At 39.5% G+C, this 21750-nt stretch overlaps 1 protein-coding gene across 1 annotated transcript in view; it reads right to left on the bottom strand.

Annotated features, from left to right (window-relative positions):
* Window positions 1-21750, bottom strand: part of LOC126282187 (nuclear pore complex protein Nup58-like) — a 140975-nt gene that overhangs the window by 79805 nt on the left and 39420 nt on the right. The window contains exons 3-4 of the mRNA XM_049981717.1: window positions 19407-19491; window positions 2941-3115 (exon numbers count right to left, since the gene is read on the bottom strand). Of these exons, the coding sequence (XP_049837674.1) occupies window positions 2941-3115; window positions 19407-19491 (260 nt within the window). The remainder of the gene's footprint in view (window positions 1-2940; window positions 3116-19406; window positions 19492-21750) is intronic.

The raw sequence follows: 21750 nt of genomic DNA, 5'->3' as shown, positions 1-21750 counted from the left end.
AAAATACAGGGAGCGAAAGGCTGTTTACAATTTGTACAGAAACCAGATGGCAGTTACAAGAGTCGAGGGGCATGAAAGGGAAGCAGTAGTTGGGAAGGGAGTGAGACAGGGTTGTATCCTCTCACCGATGTTATTCAATCTGTATATTGAGCAAGCAGTAAAGGAAACAAAAGAAGAAGTCGGAGTAGTATTAAAAACCATGGAGAAGAAATAAAATCTTTGAGATTCGCCGATGACATTGTAATTCTGTCAGAGACAGCAAAGGACTTGGAAGAGCAGTTGAATGGAATGAACAGTGTCTTGAAAGGAGGATATAAGATGAACATCAACAAAAGCAAAATGAGGATAATAGAATGTAGTTGAATTAAATCGGGTGATGCTGCGGGAATTAGATTAGGAAATGAGACACTTAAAGTAGTAAAGGAGTTTGGTTATTTGGGGAGCAAAATAACTGATGATGGTCGAAGTAGAGAGGATATAAAATGTAGACTGGCAATGGCAAGGAAAGCATTTCTGAAGAAGAGAAATTTGTTAACATCGAGCATAGATTTAAGAGTCAGGAAGTCATTTCTGAAAGTATTTGTATGGAGTGTAGCCATGTATGGAAGTGAAACATGGACGATAAATAGTTTGGACAAGAAGAGAATAGAAGCTTTCGAAATGTGGTGCTACAGAAGAATGCTGAAGATTACGTGGGTAGATCACATAACTAATGAGGAGGTATTGAATAGGATTGGGGAGAAGAGAAATTTGTGGCACAACTTGACCAGAAGTAGAGATCGGTTGGTAGGACATATTCTGAGGCATCAAGGGATCACCAATTTAGTATCGGAGGGCAGCGTGGAGGGTAAAAATCGTAGAGGGAGACCAAGAGACGAATACACTAAGCAGATTCAAAAGGATGTAGGTTGCAGTAGGTACTAGGAGATTAAGCTTGCACAGGGTAGAGTAGCATGGAGAGCTACATCAAACCAGTCTCAGGACTGAAGACCACAACAACAACAACAACAACGTTCTAAAACTGCCATCACAAATAATTCTTATAGGATTTGATTTTAAATAATGAAGATAATGGCAAGAGAGTAAATTCTGTGGGAATGACATTTAAACCGATGAGGAGATGTAGATGCTCCTGTTTACTTGAAGAATAAAGAGTCAAAATGAAAGTAACAGAAGTTATAAATGTTTCTGAAAACATGTGGACTAGCAGATTGAGTTGTATGGCAAATCTTTTGTGATATGTTGCATAAAGGCAACTGAATGTTGCTTTATAATGACTATAAAGTCAAAATTGGTCAATAGCATATAAACTGAAAATTGTTCAGCCTATAATTGACGATGTTTTCTTTTGAAAAATAATCAATGAAAGTTTAATTGACTGACTTCTTCCTATTAAGAAAAGGTCTTTGAAGGCTTACGAGAATGGGCTGACATCTTTTTAAATAAACTGAGGTTAATGAAAGGGCATCTTTCCAGAAGCTCTCAAGAAATACATTAAAATACCAGATAATGACATAAGTGGAACTTCCAATAGCAAATACTGTAATATAATACACACTGCCACTAAAGGAAGTACAGATCTGACATTTCTTGAAGCTCATACAATTAAAGTGAGTAATCTTACAACATGATTAACCAGAAAGAATAGTAATACCATGTCAAAAATTTAATTGTATAAAATATTTTGACAGTTTAGAACAAGTAGATATTGACTGCTAGAATCAGAAGAAGCAAGCCAGCTGTACACATCACCTTTCTTTTTAATATTTGTTGTTACCACCTTAACCCTTTTGTTGCCAAGTTAATGGTAGCAGCTGTCAACTTGCTGCATGTGGCATGGTGCACCTTGCGCCAGTCCCAGTGTGATGGCCTTTTCTGTTGTTTTACCTGCCAATGAAAGTTGTCAACATACTGTAGGGGAACTCTACTGTCATGCTCTTGTTTGTCACTGTCGTCAGTTTCTCTTCAGGAAGGTCAGTGCGAGAAATCTGAAGAACAGTTTTCTCAGACCTGTGACGCCAGGGCAGAATTGACAATTTCCATAGTATCACCACAACAAGGAAAATTACTTCATTCTCACTGTCACTGTTCATAAATCAACTTCCTACTTCCACGTTTGATAATCCACACTTGTAAATTTTCAAACTACTTCACAACACAAGCCTGAACTATTAACCCATAAAAATAAGTAAAAGATAACTATTAAAGCTGCTTCTGTCATCTACAAGGAATATTAATGTAATTGTTAGTGCAGGTAACACCCTAATGAAGCACCTTAGGTCAAGCCGTGCGTTCATGTCATGTTAAAACATTCACACTATTGCCACAATTCATCCTGCAACGTATATAAGTCACTAGCACAGAGCAGAAGTTCACTGTGATATGTACATCACAAACAGTTTAATGGTTAAATGAATGCCATTTAGGATTACTATTTTTTCAGCATCATCTTTGAGAGCTTTGGACAAGTTTCTGGGAAAAGGTCTCTAGCAGAATTTTGTAGTGTGTGTGTGTGTGTGTGTGTGTGTGTGTGTGTGTGTCAAACTCCTTAGAGGAGCACATGAATTTGTCTTGAACTTTTTTGAAATCTTTCGAGAAATCTCATATCAGCAGCAAGAAAGACACACACACACACACACACACACACACACACACACACACACACACACACACACACACACACTGTACTGTGGAAATTAGTATGAACTTTTATTTTATTTTGAGGAGGGAGTGGGGTGGGAACGTTATGTGAACTTCATGGTTGAACAGGTAACTGTAAGACCACAAATTTGAAGGTCTGGACTTTGACGGATAATGTGAATTTTCTACATGGCAATCTGACAATGCGTAAAATAAATAAAAAATAAAGAGAGAGAGAGAGAGAGAGAGAGAGAGAGAGAGAGAGAGAGAGAGACTGTATTTGAAACTTCAGTGTCTTACCTTATCAGTATCTGCCTTCAGCCTGCTTGACAATGTGACGTTCCTCTGAAGGTCACTAACTTCTGATGCAACCATCTGTTTCAGCAACTCTAAATCCTCTTGTACTTTATGCATAGTTTTAGGGGAGCTTCTTGCTACATCTGAACAGTAAGCTTTCTGTTTTTTGACAAAGTCCCTACAAGAAACAAGAAAAATAATCATTTTACAAACTCGAACAATAAATTACCTGTTGTATAAAAAATATAATACGAGGGTAATCCCAAAAGTAAGGTCTCCTATTTTTTTATAAGTACATAGTCGCGTTTATTTCAACAATGGTTTACATTAGATTTTAGCTTGAACATTTAACTATTTTTCGACATAATCACCATTTCTGTCAATGCATTTTTGTAGATGCTGTGTCATTTTTTATATGCCTATGTTCACATTCTCCAGGACAATGTTCGCCCACACATCGCTTGGCAAACCGTTGCTCTCCTGTAAGAGTTTCAAAGGAACAATATTACCCAGCCACCCTATTGTCCTGACTTGGCACCCCATGACTATCACCTGTTCCCTAGGTTAAAAGATCATTTGGCTGGAAAGCGATTCAGCTCCCATGACGAGGCAGGTGAAAGAAGAGGTTCATAACATTTTGAACAGCACGGCGATGAGATGGTATGACATGGGCATACAAAAACTGCCAGTGTCTACAAAAATGCACCGACAGAAATGGTAATGATGTCGAAAAATAGCTAAATGTTCAAGCTAAAAACTAATGTAAACCATTGTAGAAATAAACAAGTCTATGTATACTTATAAAAAAATAGGTCTTACTTTTGGGATTACCCTCGTAGTAATGGTGTAAGGAGTAATATTCTTCAATATAAATAGTATTGAAAGGTATGTAATGCATTAAGTATTTTCCACTTCATCAAGTGAACAAAAAATTTCAATAATAATTCAAATGATGTCCAGTTACTGATTTCTGTTAATGGCCAAAGACAAAATGAGATGAAATTTATGGTGATCTTCCAAATACAATTTCTGTTTTGTGATGCAAACTACCAATAACATAACATTCTCATCTAGTTGGATCTACCGTGCCATCGCTGTTAAACAGCGTATTTCAAAGTAGCACTTTTCTTGTATGTTCAAAGTTACCAGCTTCAAAATTTTCGGAAATGCTGCTGATGGAACAAGTTTCACCCCTCTCCCAAATATTTATTATTTGACTTTATTCTGAGTAAAGTTCAACACAATCCTTTTCCGACAGTAAGATGGATGCTTATTCAATAAGAAAAGTCTGTACTTCAATTCTCAGAAATTACGGGTTAAGTAGGCTATGTGTTCCCCTGCATGAAGCGTTTTGTTACAGACACTGGCTGTGAATGGGCACTGATTGAAATCAATGGGGAAAGTTGAAAATTTGTGCCAGAATGGGATTCAAGCCTGGGTCTCCTGCCTACTAGGCAGTTGTTCTGACCACTAAGCCACCCGGACACTGGTCATTGCAACTCCTTGGACTGCCCTAGCACACTTCCTATCAAACCCAAATTCTCAACCTACTCACACTCTACTAATTAGTGCCCCTTTCCCATTACCCTCATTACTCATGGCATTTTGCCGATTCCTGTAAGAGTTTGAGCCTGGGGTCCATTTGTTACACTTTATTTATTTGCAGTTTAAGTTTTGCAGCAAACCAAAATTATTTTTGTCAGAGTACAAGAACTTATTCAACAGAGGGGGAAAACCATGTCATTTGTGTGCAGTAATTAAAAGGTAAATAAACTCCTTGAGGTTTTATTTCTATAACGTTACTGTTAATTTTTAGTGTGTGGCTTGTCAGTCAATCTTCAATACATTATTTATTACAGCACCTGTTTCGGTCTTACTACAATTGATTTTCTTTCACACATTGCTGAAGCTGGAATTTCTGCCTGACCTCCACCCCCATCCCCCTTTTCCTTCCTTCCAGTTCCAAATTTCTCACCATCTGGATGAAATGTAATGGAAACCCTGTACACTAACTTATGTATTCTTCAGTACACTCACATAGGTTGAGTCAAATCCAATATTTCCAGGGAAACAGGTAATTCATATTTAATGCACCACTCTAAAACTTCCTTCACAACTTGTAAATGGTTTTCACAGCCTTATATGGCGCCTCACTCCAATGTATATTTTCTTTTGCTTTACTCTCCTTGTACCTGCATCACCTTTTGCTGTTTGTGTAAGTACATTTGACAAATAATTATCCCTCTGATCAGTCTACATCATTTTCTACGATACTGGACTTTTTGCTTAATTTAATCTGGTGTACTTAACAATTCTTAAAATTTTCATAATCTCCATTTCTGACTTCTCTACTGATGAGTAAGTTTCTTTCCAGTTTTGTATTTGTTTTTACTTTGTACCTGATGAGTTTGCAGCCATTTGCGATTCGAAAGTGCTTTAGGACCATCGTGTTTGTGTAATTCTTTTACGTTTGGTAAAATATGATTAATTTTGTTTAAAGCTTCATTTGGTCATCGTCAAGTCTATTTTCTGTGTTTCCTCGGCAAATTCAACTAATGTATAACCTCTGCCATTTCTGGTATGAAGAATCATTCTTACTTTCTTTTCCTACTTCTGCACCAAAATGCCACATCATTGTATTTTTGGTGGTATTTGTTGCTGTTCATCAGCTCATGTAGCTCTTGTGCAACTCTTTGTACAGGTCTTCTACCATGTAAGCATACTGGCACACAGGCTAATGATTTCCATGGGATGTATTCTGCTGATTTATAACATGTCTTGTTCTTCCTTTCATAAATGTAATATTGTTCTTAATTTTCTTGTTTACAATAAAGCCTATAATTGTAATTACTTCCTACAGTGTTCCTGCAGAGCAAAACATATCCTGATTTTAATTCTATTTGGTCCTCGTGTTTTTGCTGGACTTTTGGTAAGCCTGCTATATCCCATTAAATTTTAATTCCTCTTTCAACTTATACAGCCACAGTAATAATAATAATAATAATAATAATAATAATAGAAAATGTAAAAGAGCATACAGAAAATGAAAAAGTGTGATAAACAGAGGAGATGAGGGTTACTGAAAAACACTGAGATTACTAAAATCTGATCATCAGCTCAGTTGGAAAAGAATTGGAGAAGGAATTTTACTGATGAAACATGCATCTAAAAATTAACTTGATTGGTTCAGAGAAACATCTGAACAGATTTTACCTAAATATTGACACACTGTCTTTGGCTTTGGCGGTAGAGATGCATCAAATTGGAAACTTCTCAATTTGTCAATGTTTTCTACTCCCACGAATAACTGGTTTAGCAGTTTTATATTCTACATTTACTAAAGACACAGGAAATTTATAAAAAGCACATGAACATTTCAGAAAGTTATTTACACTGAATTCAATGTAAATTTATTGTTCAATTGGCTCATTATTTCAATGATATAATTAGTTCCACTATAAGTTCAGTTAACTAAAAGCTATGGTTAACTGAAATTCCAAATACAGCACATAATTGGGAAAACTGAGCCAACAGACATAATATGAAGTACTGTTGTTGTTAATTCAAAAACAGACATTTCACTCTTAATTTTTTCATCAGGTGAGAATCAACAGCCATTAAGTACTTTAGAAAATGCATTTTAACTAAAAGCTGTTTCATTTACCCTGTATATCATCTACCAGTTTTGGTCACAGACTGTCATCACAAGATGTAACCTGAAACATATCAGTTAAAAACATTCCGCATTTTCCCCTCCAATCTGATACATCAAGTTTGCCATACTGAAATCACGCAAATAACTATTGTAACCTGTTCTTTAAACACTGACCGAAACCATTGGATGATATGTAAGTTAAATAAAACAGCCAATGATTAAAATACATTTTCTAACAATTTTTCGCTCTTTCTGAAAACATACTTAGAATTACCTGAAACTCAATACCTCAAAAGTTAATTTAATTGAAAGTTCAGACCCTCATAACTCCATTGACTTTGTTGCCTCAATGCCTTGTCAATATGCCAGTTACTGTAAAAGTTCAGCAACTGCACAATAACTTTGTATCATAAAATCTCGTGTGAAATAGTGAAAACGTAACCTTAAAGTATTAATGTTCCACAATCTGTATTTGCTGGACGGTGTAATTCATTTTGGTGATTGTACTGTAAGTCAAATAGTGTGCAATGTAATTTCACATTTCTGTCGCCGCAAATTACGCCACTGTGATATTCAACAAATGTTGTGTCCTAATTAATGCCTGGACTACTACTCTCCCAAACATACTGATGAAGGAAGAGATGCAGGCCTCTTTACCCATGTAACTGTGATCCGTAAAACTGTACCTGGCCATCAACAACATTGTAGTGCTAAGAATGTGGGAGAAGACACTTTAAAAGTCATTTATTGTGTGGTCCACATCATTTGGCACTATCCTTTATAGAATAAGTTCCCAGCATATTATTCTGGAACATCAGGGTATGAGACTTACAGATTTGTGAAACTGAGTGCATCAAAAAGTAAGGAGAATGTTGCATGGTGTGTGGGTGGTTAGATGAACAAAACGAATGGGGGAAATACACCACACAAAAAGATGGGCGCCCGAGGGAGACATCATAGCAATACTGTGTAATATCATCTTTAGGCTGTCACTGACAAAACTTTAAATTCAACTCCGGTTCTTATTGGGCAAGACATTTTCACAACCACTTTTCTTATGCCATGTAACATAGCTGCAAGAGGTATACCATTTCTTGAAGACACACGAGAGACTCCGTGTCGACACATCACCAAATTGGACAAAAATTCACAGTGTGACCACAGGGTCATCCAAATACAATAGCTCCTTTCTGCCATTTTATTACAAGTCCGTGTCGACCTTCTTAATGTGCTGATTTGATACAATCGACTGCCCTTTACAAACCATTTCACTGCCAAAATCTTTTTTTCCTGGAGTAGATGGAAACATAACGGTCAAATAGAATGGGTTACGAATATGGCCAAACATGATACTGTAACTCATTCTGAAACATCTTCACGGCAACCCATCTTACTGTGTTGATTCCATACTACTGACAGGTGCAAACAAGCCACCTGACTGCCATGATTTATGACAGAGGATCACCTAAGCACGCGGTAACACCTGAGATATAACTGCAGTGAATGAGCACTGTGCAAGGGATTTTAAAACCTCATTTTTTGTCACCAAAAGCTTCCTCCATGAGATTTATCACAGAATGCCCAGATTTAGTATCATACCCCAAGCCATGGAAATGTTCAAACTTCACCAAATGCCAGGCAGTTACAGAATGAAATTCCCTGTCGGACTGCATCCATAAAGCACTGTCCAGCCAATGCCAAGAAATAGCCAAAATTTTTCAAGTAATCATGAAATGAAGGCAAAACAATCCCTTGGAAACAAAATACAACCGTTGATGAGTTTAATGGCTCCTGTCATGAACAAGAGTTAAGCCAATATGTTGCTTGATGCAATTAGTGCCAGGAGGATAATATGATCCACACCTTGGGCAAAAATTGGAACCACAAAAGCTCACAAGGGAAACTCCCCATTGCACGCCCCTCGAATTTAGTGGTGAGAGGACCCAGGGGATAGCTCGTCAAAAACTGAACACAGATCAAGCATGAAAACAGGAAGAAGGTGTACTGAACTGTGGGAAAAAAAGCAAAATAGGAACAGTGAATGGTCCAAGAACAAGAAGTGTGATATAGAGCAGCCTGAAACACCAACAGTGTTGTGGGTCAGTGGTCACACGGTTGGGCAGCCAAGTGGACGAGCATGTTCAAAACTCCCTCGTGCCATTTATAAACACACACACACACACACACACACACACACACACACACACACACACACACACACTTTTCTTTCTTCACAACATTATGAATTGCTTGTCCAGTCATTGAAATGTTTGTTCTCTTTCTGTGGTCTCAGTAGTTGTCACACTATACACTGCATATAGAATTTGAGCCAGGTGGTAAGAATACATTACCGTCACCAATAAATTTGATGAATAGTGAGAGTAGGCAAAATACTACATAGACATCTCACAGAAACGAAAACAAAAAGTAAACGGTGTGAACTATGCTACAACATAGGAATTCAAGAGTCAAGACTTCCAAAATGGAATGCAACTTGAAATATGTTAAAAACATGTTTTGACAGAGCACAGAGAAACTGTGATTGTGAAACTGTTGCATTCATTTGTTGCAGCTTATGTGACAAACTATTATGTTTTCATCATTTCCTTGGGAGTTATAGCATTCGCTTTCATACGAACACCTGTACTGGGCAAGGAGGCATATCTCGCTCACTCACTCGCCAGTAGTACAAATCAGGTGCATCAATAAGAGATTCCTATCATATTACACACATACTGTCACTAATGCCGTGTGTGACACACCAGACATGTTTTCCGGTGGAGAATTCAGTTGACTTGTTGCCTCGTCATCGCGGTTCCCATTTGAAAGCTACTTCCTTCTGGCTGCTAATAGAGTACGTGTGTAGAATCAGCTGTCATTATACATTACCTTACATCTCGCTGTTGCAAACAGATGTTACACTATGGCACAGACACAAATTTGAAAAAAAGCTAACAGAAAAAAAAGGAAAAGAGAAAAAAAAATTGCACGGTGGAGGTTTATACGTGGCTTGCCCACTTTGGAGTTCAACACCATAACAACTTAACCACGATGCCATTTCTCTTGCAGGCTGCTCTCTTGGACTGTTCGCTGTTTCTATTTTGCCTTTATTTTATTTTATTTTCCTTCAACAGTCCGGCACACCTTCTCCCTGTTTTCATGCTTAATCTGGGTTCAGTTTTTGATGGGCTGTACACTGGGCTCTGTTACCACTTTATTTGAGAGGGCTGCAATGGGGAGTTTCCCTCGTCAGCAAAAACAATAATGCACATCGCAATCTTGCTCTAAAGCTGCAAAGTTTATCCAACCTCTGCAAGCAAACAATACATTTCCTCCCTGCAGAAGTGAACTATGTGAGAGCTGAGTTTCTCCCGGCATATACAACGCTCCAGTAACTTATGGGCATGCAACTGGCTGCTTTACGTTCACTTAGAGTTGATCCGGATATTGTTATTTTACCTGCAGACAAGGGCAATGCTACCGCTGTTTTGGACAAGCAGGATTACATTCAAAAGTTGCAGGGGCTACGGTCTGATTCAGCGTATTGCACAACTAATGCTGCTCTCACAAAATGTGTTGGCAGAAAAACTAACAGCTTCCTGAAGAACAGTTCCTTGTCGAGGACACCATCAAGAGTATTATTTTTATTGTGCAGTTCCCCCTAGGTTATATGGCCTCCCTAAGATTCACAGGGAAAGGGTTCCTCTTCACCCAATCGATAGTAACACTGGTGTTCTGACATATCGTGTAGCGAAACACCTTGCTACTATGTTGAGCACCACATTAAAAACTCAGCAGATTTCTTATGTCGATTAATGGGAAGACTGATATTTTATTAAGTTTTGATGTGGTCTCTCTCTTCACTCTTATTCCTCTGTCCGATTCATTATGCTCGATTGAGGTTAGGTTCAGCGCAGAATTAACAAATCTATTTCAATGTGAGTTGAAATCCACTTCCTTTATATTCAATGATCAGTACTAAGTGCAGACAAACAGAGTTGCGATGGGAAGCCCGTTACCGCCTATTATTGCGAATTTGTTAATGGAAGACTTTGAGGAAAGTGTGTTGGAGTCGGTGGCTTTGAAAATTGTGTTTTTCCAGACATGTAGACAACACTATTGTTGTCTGACCTCATTGCAGTGAGAACTCTGTCGACTTTTTAGAAGACCGGAATTCAATCCACCTGAATATTTGTTTCACAATGGAGATGAAGAAGGATGGCTGCCTTCCCTTCCTTGATGTGTTGGTCAGGAGGAAGGTTGACGGTATGCTAGTATGTGCCATTTATAGGAACTACTCAGAATGATTTGTATCTGTATGTCGACAGTTCTCACGACTACCTCAGCGTGGGAGGTACTTCGTACATTGGTTCACAGGTCCACGTCATCTAGGAGCCTGAGAGTTTGTCAGCGGAGTTAGCCCACCAAGAAGTCACCTTTTGTCAGAATGGTTCGAGTGAAAGACAGATTACACATGTGTCACACTATCGACCAACTGTGGACTGGTCTGGTGATGATAATCCTAAGAGAGTACCAAAGTCTATGGCCTTTTTGCCTTGCACATAGAGCACTTTGAACAAGATTGGTTGCGTTTTGTGGAAATAAGATGTGACGTGTGTTTTTTCACCACCATCTAAGATGGGGTACTTTTAGGTTCCGTAACAGATTATCTAGGTTTGTATAAGTCAGGTTATGCCATGTGATATATTGGTGAGACTATCAAGACCGAGGAGGACAGGTATACTTAGCTTAAGCATTACGCAAACTTACAACAGCTGAGCAAATCTGCCATTGCAGAACACCGTCTCGGCACTGGTTATCCTGCAGAATGCATGCACTTCCGACGACTGGGATAGTGTGATTTTGGAGCTTTTTTAAATTAAATTAGCAAGTGACCTTATAAATAGAGATGGTGGTTTTTGTTTAAATTCTGCACAGAATCCTAATCTCTCCTTTGTCAAAAAACAAAGAAACAAGAGTTCATGGCACCTCACCAGTTGATTATGAATTTCACCACTGATAACTTCTGACAACGGCCACCATTGATTTGTGATTGCACTAGTGTTTATAATTTGTTTGAGTGTTATCTTTCCAGAGTTTCTCCAAAAACCAAGGTTTTAAATCCCCTTGCACTTGTTGCAATTATGCCTTGAAAATGGCAGAGTGTATTCGTGTCGAAATATCAGCAGCTGTCGACGATGCCATCTAACAGCATTCCCGTAAGTTATTTGAACATCTTGTACCAATTCTTCACCATCCACAATGTTTCAAAGTGATCAATGTGGTCTTTTATGATAAGATATTATGTTGTCTGACGAGCTTAAGTTGATACATTACACAGTAATTAGAAGTCTAGAATCACAATCATCAATTTTATTGATTGGTAAACTGTTTTGGTTATCCAACTCATCAGACCATCAACCTGCTGCCCAATGGATTGGGGTGAATTGGTAAGTAAATATTATAACTTATTTTAGAATCTGCACCGGCTGCACCGCTACACTAAACTGTTGGCACAGGTACCTGACAAGCCAATAGTAGCTTGATGACAACCTGGGACCACAACCCCTGGGAGAGGAAATGAAAACTCGCCTTGTGAGTCGATCTACGGGTAACAGAAAGTCCGGGGAGTTATACAGACATGCACAGTGTAATTCAGCACAAAGTTGGCTTGGGTAGCTGTCAACTGACTACTTGGCTACAACACTTAACAGAATGTGCAATACAAGACTTAACTCAGTATATGCACTGGCGTATCCGGGTTACTGCTGCCCACAGGGAAACACTGATGTCAGTGGGTCTGGCCATACTACACACTTCATGCATCCTCCATGTCGGGTTTATGGACTATTCCACGTCATTACCCAAGCTCGCTTATCTGTCTTCACTGTGGTGTCCACTGGTGGGAATTCTAAATCCCTCACCCCCTGAAAAGCCCACATAGGGCTGAAAATTGACGGGGGGAGGGGGGGGGGGGGGGCTGCGGCCACCAGTACAGAACCAGAGGCTACCGGAGAAGTCAGCAGCAGATTGACCTACATACGACACAACACCAACCAGCTGTCTGAAACAAGGGGAGGTTCACTGGCAGCAGTTGAGGCCGAGGTCACCACAACCAGTGAGGGGAGAGGGAGGAGGCGGAGGAGGCACAGGAGGAGGGTGGATCAAAATCCATTGGCTCCAAATCAGTCAGTGCAGTTGCCAGCTTCACTAGGGCCTTAAGCTGCAGCTGACAGGACAACAGAGGGCGCGAAAAGGGGCAGCATTTCACTGCAAGTAGAGGCCCATACCCAGAACAGCAACAAGACCAAACCTACCGCCTGGCTGACAAGTAGACTGCAGTGGTGATATCCCAACATGGTGCAGACATAACTGATTTGCATGGTGGATCAGCTGCTCCATATCAATGTTCACCACAAACAACTGCCAACCTTTGTGTCCCACCATGACACCCACCCATGGTTGAAGGACCAGGCTCAAACAGTAGCACTGGGACGAAATTGCAGCAGGCCACCGAGGTCTGTGGCATGCAACTCGAGGTGCCACAAAACCAGGAGGGACCCTGCGGCTGGTGCCCATGCACATGTTCTGCTGGATTGCATCTGTTCACCAATGTTGCCTGGTATGTAGCCAGAAGACTCAATCACGGGCAGAAGCAGATACTGATTTCTTCAATTGGGTCTTGAATCTACATGACATGCTCCACCTCTGATTTAGAAGCAGGATGAAACAGGGTGGTATTCAGATGCTGGATACTGTTACAGATGCAGAAGTCTTCAAACTCCCACGACACAAATTGCCTGCCATTACTAGATACAAGGGACCAGGGGGGATCCCTCAATGGTATAAAGAACTGACAATGCATGCATGAACAGCACCAGTCGACAACGTGGAGGACTACTTGGCCATGTATGAGAAATTGGACAATGTGCCAACCATGAACAACCACATGCTGCCCAGAAACGGACATGTGAAATGGACGCACACCCTGTCACAGTGGTGCTCTGGGACTAGCCAAGGATCTCACACCGATGCCTTCATCTGTGTAATACCACAGTGTGATGCATGCAGCAACAGGAGTATGTGAGGTCGCAATGCCACAGGGACAACTACTCAACAGCATTGCTCCTCCAGGAGGATCCCTTGGACAATGATGATCCTATAGGAGGAAAAACATATTCCATGTCTTATCCATGTCTTATCTTAACCAACCTATCTGGACCACTGAAACAACTTTCCGGAAACGCAGGTCAGCAACTGTGTTGTTCATGACTTCTCTTTCTATAAACAGAAAATCTGACAGGGTTCGCCGCAAGGCATCACTGAACACAACCATGAGAGCCCTCTGCTGACTGGGGGCCATCAGCAGCTGCAGTAGCACATCAGCTTTGGAATGCTGGGAGGAGGAGCAGTAATGAATATTGTAGCGATAGATACTGAGAAAGAGGACCCAACTCAGCAGTCAGTGGGCAGACCCATCGGGCAACTTGGAATGAGCGCCACATAAGGAAATCGTTGGCTTGTGGTCAGAAGTGACAAGGAACATCGCTCTATATAAGAAAATGTAAACTTTTTTAACTTCAAAAATAATGGATAGTGCCTCCTTTTCCATCTGTGAATCGATTCATCATTGTCCAAGAGGTCCTCACCCTCATCACAGAGAAGAAATGCTCTTGAGTGGTTGTCATGGTGTTCATACCCTCACATACTCCAGTTGCTGCACACATCACACTGGTTTATGGCTTGTATAAAGGCACTGGCGTGACATCATGTCAACTGGCCAGCGATCGTGACACTGAACAGCAGAAAGCTTCTTTGATGCATCAGTGATGGGCTGTTCAGTGGAGTGCTGTCTGGGTTCTGATGGGACAGGACTGCACAAAAGCCATACTGGGACACGTCAGAGGCCAGATTAACAGTTTACTTGGTGTAGAAAAGAAGGACAGGGAGTGAATCACAAACACTGCTTGACAGACTGAAAAATCCATTCATAATCCACAAACTTAATGCCGCTCTGATGAAGACACTTAAAATGATGAGAAATGTGCGCAGTCCAGCGATTGAACTGAGCATGAAATGAAATATGAAATCTTATCCAGAAAAGATTGGAGCTTCAAGTCCTTGAGTATCAGCAGGTTGAGGATGGCTTTGATAGGTCATCTATCAGGACAAGGTCATCTTTGCTACACCCAAGTCCCAAGAAATTCACCTTTGGCAAGAAGAAAGTGCACTTTTTCAGGGGGCAGAGCACGAACAGTGCTTGAGAGACTGAAAGCCCATTGACAATCTGCAGACCAGAAAAACCTAATGCTCTTCTGACAAAGCTGGTGTGGCACAAGGAATGAACTGAGCATAACACAAAATCTTACCCAAGACTGGAGCTCCTTCAGTTCCAGAATTATGACTTGTGAAAGAAGGTGGAATGACCCGGAAATTGCAACCTGCATCTGGCAATCTATCTTCAGCCCCAACTTCAGGTCTTAATAACTTTGGAACTATTCCATACAGTCCAGTGAAATTTTTACAACCCAGTAACATCCACTGAGAGAACACAGTCTATGAATCAAAACACCAACAACATATTTCTGAGGGAAAATAAAAAATTCCAAAATGAGATTAAAAAATGTAATACATTAAAAGGTACATATTGTAGGTGCCCTCTATGCCAAATATAATTCACTCAAAAAGGGTATAAATATTTTTGTGGTGAGCTTAATGTCCAAACAGAGGACCAAGAAAGTATTTGAGAATGCATGCAATGACAGCTGCAGGTAGGCACCACAGAAGTCAGTGCGCGAAAAATACTGGCTCCCAACAACTCTACTGGCTGCTTAATTGCCTTAGATTATGCGACAACAAACAACAAAGCTCGTCAAAGGGAAGTTTCTTATGTTCCGTGGAGTGCTTCAAATTTTGGACACGTATAAGCCAGTGCTGCTTTACAACAAGGTGGCCTCGTCCACTGGACTGACGATACACATTAAATGGCAGTGAAGTAAGAACAGACACTGGTAATTCTCCCACTTTTTGGATACTGTCGGGTCCATGGTGACCTAAAATTACCACTAAAAAAAGGAAACAAGGAAAGAGGGGCATCAATAATGTAAGACAAGACAGATTGGTACTTACAGTAAAGATGACACATTAAGTTACAGACAGGCACAATTAAAAGACGCTTAAACATAACATTTCAGAACATCCTTCATCAGAAAAAGAAACACACACCATTGATTCATACAACCAAGCACATCTCATGCACACATCACCATGAGCTCAGATAGCTCAGACCAGAATGCTTTCAGAATGCATTGTGGCCCAAGCTGCAGGAATTGATGGTCATGTGTGCATGAGGTGTGCCTGCTTAAGTGAATGAATGGTGAGAGTTCCTCTTTCTTTTTCTTATGAAGGCAGTGGCTGAAAGCATATGTGTAAGTGTCTTTTAATTGATCCTGTCCCTGCACAGTAAGCAGCAATCTATATTTTCCTAAACTGTTGATATTCCAGCCTGGAGTTTCTATTGTTTGAAAGAGGGGCATCACACACTGAAGAACTTCCTTCATTGTCACATGCCATTGTCTAGACACTGTCAGTGTGGGTACTTCATGGTCCGATAGTGGCTCAATAGTACCCAGGGAACAGAACCATGAGAGAAGAAATGAAAATTCACCACAAACGTCAATCTGCAGGAAGCAAACAGGCCAAAACCTTATGTAGATGTGCACAGGCATAATTCAGAATACAGCTGTCAACTCAACACTTGGCAACAATGCTCAACATGATGCATGAGGTCCATGGTAGTTGAACTCAGCTTTATCACTGGTCTGCCTGAATTACTGCTGCCTGCAGTCCGCAGGTCTGCCCATACTACACTAGTGTCCAAAATTAATGCAACAAACGGAAATTTTGCTAGGTTGTGTTTATTTTGTCACAAAACAGTACAAACAGATGATAATAAAGTACAAACAATGTAAAGAAAACAGAGCGTAAGCAACTGTAATATGCACCCTTTCTTCCTACAGAACTGCTCGTAAGTCTTTGAGAGTGGTTGGTGGATCCTGACATGATACCGTCTCCCTTGCACATTCCACACATACTCTATGGGATTTAAATAAGAAGAGCTAAGCAGGAGTGCTCTATGAGGTAGAGCATTACCATGCATCAATACAAAGTCTGGGCCCACAGAACCTCACACCAATTGCACATCAGGTCTCAAGATTTTGTCACAATGCCTGACAGCAGTTAAACCTTGCCAGCTCACACATACAATTTCATGAAGAGGTGTTCAAGTGTTCAACATAATCCCTTTCTTCACCAAAAGGGATCCTGCTCGATATCGGTCTCTTTCCACAATGTTTGGGTCCCGAAATCATGTTCCACATTCCCTCCAGACGCAAATACGTCAACCATCACTCTCCAGACAAAATCAGGACTCATCTTTGAAAAAAACATTGACCCACTGTTTGGCTGCCCAGGTGGCATGTTGACGAGTCTACTCTAGGCGATCCCTTCTGTGACGACGCTCAGAGGTACACATACAGCAGGTCTCCGACAATAAAGGTCACCCTGCCGAAGTCTTCTGTACACTGGTTGCCTCAATACAACACATCCAGTGGATTCTGCAAGGTCAGACCAGTTGCCATGCAGTACTAAAGTGGTATCATTGTGACCTTACAGCCAAATAACAGTCCTCTTTCTGATATCACACGTGGTCAGCCCTGCCCTGGTCTTTGGATACAGTTTCGGTCTCTCTAAGCTGTCGCCACATCTGAAAAACAATATAATTATTCACATTAAGCCATCGGGCAACATCAGTTTGTGACTGTACTGATTCCATTCTTCCTATAGCCCTAAAACACAGAGTCTTTTAGGCATCTTGTCTGTGCCATAAGGCACCATCTGTGAGCAGCAACTGTCGATGTGGGACTACCCGGAAAACACTATACCATTTGAGAGGTGCCCTGATGTTATCTAGCAATAACATGCTGAAATCTTGAGATAGATATCATTATGGTCTACTTATGCAGTGTGTGAAATTTGGCTCGGATACCACTTGTCCCTTTTTTGCTACCACACTTACAAAATCCATGTTTTCCAAGTAATTTTTCTAATTTTTGTATTTTCGTGTGCATGTATGTCAGTTTTTGTGACTGATATGGGCATGATGAGTTCTGTGTGTGTTTAGGCCACATTAAGCTTACCACAAAAATATTTATACCCTTTTTGAGTGAACTATATTTGGCATAGAGGGCGCCTACAATAAGTACCTTTTAATGTATTACATTTTTTAATCACATTTTGGAATTTTTTATTTTCCCTCAGAAATATGTCGTTGGCATTTTGAGTCATAGAGTGTGTTCTCTCAATGAATGTTACTGGGTTGTAAAAATTTCACTGGACTGTGTGGAATAGTTCCAAAGTTATTAAGACCTGAAGTTGGGGCTGAAGATAGATTGCCAGATGTGGGTTGCAATTTCCGGGTCATGCCACCTTCTTTCACAAGTCATAATTCTGGAACTAAGTGGCAGGGGAAACTAACATTTTGTACACAAGTGTTCCACACATGATAGAATTAGTGTACTGAATTTCAGTCAAATCTGAGACTATGAGCTGGAGCCCCTGGTTGAACTGACATGGAATGAACCTGTTGTCAGAAATCCCATTAAAAGAGTGGAAAGGTTAGCACATGAAATTATAGGTTATACATTGTAAGCCCTGATTTATATACAAGCTTAGTGAATTAAAGCTGAGAGTGAAAAATGTGTTGTCACTCATGAAATATTAATTTGTTATTTATATTTGTTCTAACTCTTTCTTGGTGCCATGTCCGAACAAAATCCACTGCTGTTAACTTTCAGAATTAAGTGTAACTATCTTCCTCATGTCCTGCACCATGCAAAACCAAGAAAAAGAGATTGCTGCAGTGCAACATTTCCAATGTGGATAGCAAACTGCATAGTTCTGTTCATTGGAGAGCAACAACAAACTTGCTCTGCACAATGTTGGTACATCAAAGGAAATGGTTTGTTCACTATATTTGCACCAAGTCGGAACAAGGTGGTCGTCTATCGACAGGAGGTGTGTAAATTAATTTATATGCTATATCAAAATTAGTTTTGAGTGGAATCATTAAAAGTAGGAAACATAACAGACCTGTATTGAGAATGGCCAGATTGTGGAATTTGAAACATTATGATTCCCACATGAAAAAATAAAAAACTGATCCACTGTTCCAGTATTCTGACAACACATGAAAAAAAAAAATCAAATTTTCCATCACCAGTGATAGTAAATCAGAGATTATTTTTCCCAGGTATCCTTCGACTTTTCAGTTCTGGTGTCGCACACAGATGATGTTTCTATGTATTTTTCCACTCAGCTGATGACAAACAACTGCAAAAGCAACACTTCCAATTTTCAGAAATTCATTTTCCATTTTTACTGACCCATGCACTGGAACCATGTACTCTGGTCCATTCAGAGCAGTTCTGCCCCTTTTTCCCTGTAAATTTGTGTATACCATGTTGTGTGGTATGTCCAATGTAGGAGTAACTGTATACTGAATGTTAAAATTAGAAGTAATTTTATTTTCTTCAAGAAATGCAGGACATCTCACTGTATGGTAATGGCAATAATAAAAGTACAGGTGTTACCACTACTATTCTTGTATGCACTACATAAGGGTTTTACGAGTTCTTACTGGAAATAAACATTTCTTATATTTCTTTAATGAAGTAACATGCAAATATTAATTAAAAAATCTGACATAACAAAAGCCATACATCAACCTTAGGTGAAAAATAAAATGGTCACTCACTTGAAACTGTCCACTGTTTGCAGTAGTTCATTAGGAACGACAGTCTCCTTCACTGTTTTTGACTCTCCTCGATTGACTGAAGCACCTGTAACTCAATATGATAAATTAATGAGAAAATTCTAAATAATAATAAATTTCCTTACATCTTAGTGATAATTGAGTGCACAACTCCAAAATAAAAAAGTATGACGAACAACAACTTTTCTTTTGTGTCGTTTTTAACTGTACATTCATCATGAGAAATTTTGGTAACTGATGGATATCAAGTGTCTAATATTATATGAAGAATGCAATGCGTAATTCTTTTAGTAAATTTAACAACTCTTCTGTTCAAAAAGGTTGGATAATACAGCTTATTCAAACATCAAAATGCCAGGTTTATAACAGGCAACTATCTGACATTTTTCCACTGAATATTGTATCTGATTCCATTTCTTATTTGTAAAAGATTTGTGGAGATGACTGATGAATTGTCATTAAAATGTAGTTACAGTTATATTCTTGATGTAGTGAAAAGGGAGTGGATAAAATTCAGCACCAGTTTACAGACTACTTCCATTCAACAAACAGCTCACAGCAATTCATAGCTTATCAGTGAGTTTCAAAACTGATCTTGTTATTATGAGTTATTTGCTGCCAATTCATCCATCCTGCTGACTATGTATCCAAGCTAAAAGAGGTTTTTATAGCACCATAATTCTCTCTTTACTGACAAAACAATCAAGGGATGTAATTATGCCTCACATACCACAGTATTCTGAGCCTTTAAAACGAAAGGGACTCCCGAATTACATACAATTAAAAAGAGGCAGTGCAAGGAACAATCACATACAGAAAATGACACAAATGCTAGTTCTCAGATTAAGAGGTTCCTTCAATGAATGCAAAAGAGGTAAGAGAAGTGGGACACATGCTTGATTTCACCCCTAACTGGGCCTCAGTTTACACTAACTGTCTCATATTTTGCACTTTGTCATACTCTGTTATTTCCTTTGATTCTTCTGCACTGTATCATTTTCTGCTTCTCTGTTGTTCTTTTTACACACATATAATTTGCCTGTTATCTTCTTACAACTGATTTATTGACTGCCTTTTATACCATATTTAATCTGTCATGTTTTCAAATTTCAAAAAGGTAATTACTGGATCTCCACTGTTTTTTATTCCAGTTTGTACATAACATTACAATGACATTTTCAGTTGCTGTAAGTAATGGTCCAAAATGTGATCACTGTCTGGTTTACGCCCCAGAAGCTAAATGTCCAAATTTCTAGGGGATTTTAACTTATGGGTATCAGATTTCAAAATCTTGGCCAAATGTAAGTGCAAAGGAACATCAAAGTAACTACATGACACTGAACTTACTGAGATTGAAGAAAAATTGATATGGGTGGTTCTACCTTCCTTAGACTGATGGTACAACATGCCTCTATTAGATTAAATTGAGATGCCCATTCATGCCAAATGTCATGGGTGGATTACATCCATTACCGGTATATTTCATCATTTTGCATAGCTCCAATGAAAAAAAATTCTTGCTCAGGATATTCAAGTCTGCCTAAATTGGCTGTAAAAACAAACATGATGAAAATTCAAAACTATCTGCCTCATTGGTAGCCTCCATTAGGCAACTGCTGTGTTATTTTCATTCTCAAAATCCCGATGATGCCGATATCCCCAAATATGGCAAAACTTTTAACTATATGATCTACTTTTGTGTAAGCTCTATTTTAAATTTTTCTATGTTCTTAAAATCCACCATTGACAAACATGATTTCTGCTCCTCTGTATTAGTACTGCTACACCCAAACTCTTATAGTTTATGATTCTGTAACACAAATTTTAAAAGTTTTACAACTCAAAAATAAATAAATTGTAACTGCTTTCGTTGACAATAATGATCTTTAGATCATACCGCCAACATAACTGGTACCTAAGACAACATATGGTGCTAACCACCACAGAATCATTACAACGAGTAAAAACTTTTTTTTTTAAAATATATTTGGCAAGTTACTTACAGTAACATTTTGCTATTTAGGAAGTAAAATAACTGATGATGGTCGAAGTAGAGAGGATATAAAATGTAGACTGGCAATGGCAAGGTTGGGGGGGGGGGGGGGTTGTTTGGAGGGAGACCAAACTACGAGGTCATCGGTCTCATCGGACTAGGGAAGGATAGGGAAGGAAGTCGGCCGTGCCCTTTCAAAGGAACCATACCGGCATTTGCCTGCAGCGATTTAGGGAAATCACGGAAAACCTAAATCAGGATGGCCGGACCCGGGATTGAACCGTCGTCCTCCCGAATGCGAGTCCAGTGTGCTAACCACTGTGCCACCTCGCT

The sequence above is a fragment of the Schistocerca gregaria genome, chromosome 7 (assembly GCF_023897955.1).
Source record: "Schistocerca gregaria isolate iqSchGreg1 chromosome 7, iqSchGreg1.2, whole genome shotgun sequence".
In the NCBI taxonomy this organism is placed as follows: domain Eukaryota; kingdom Metazoa; phylum Arthropoda; class Insecta; order Orthoptera; family Acrididae; genus Schistocerca; species Schistocerca gregaria.
This window is presented reverse-complemented; position numbering and strand designations above follow the sequence as displayed.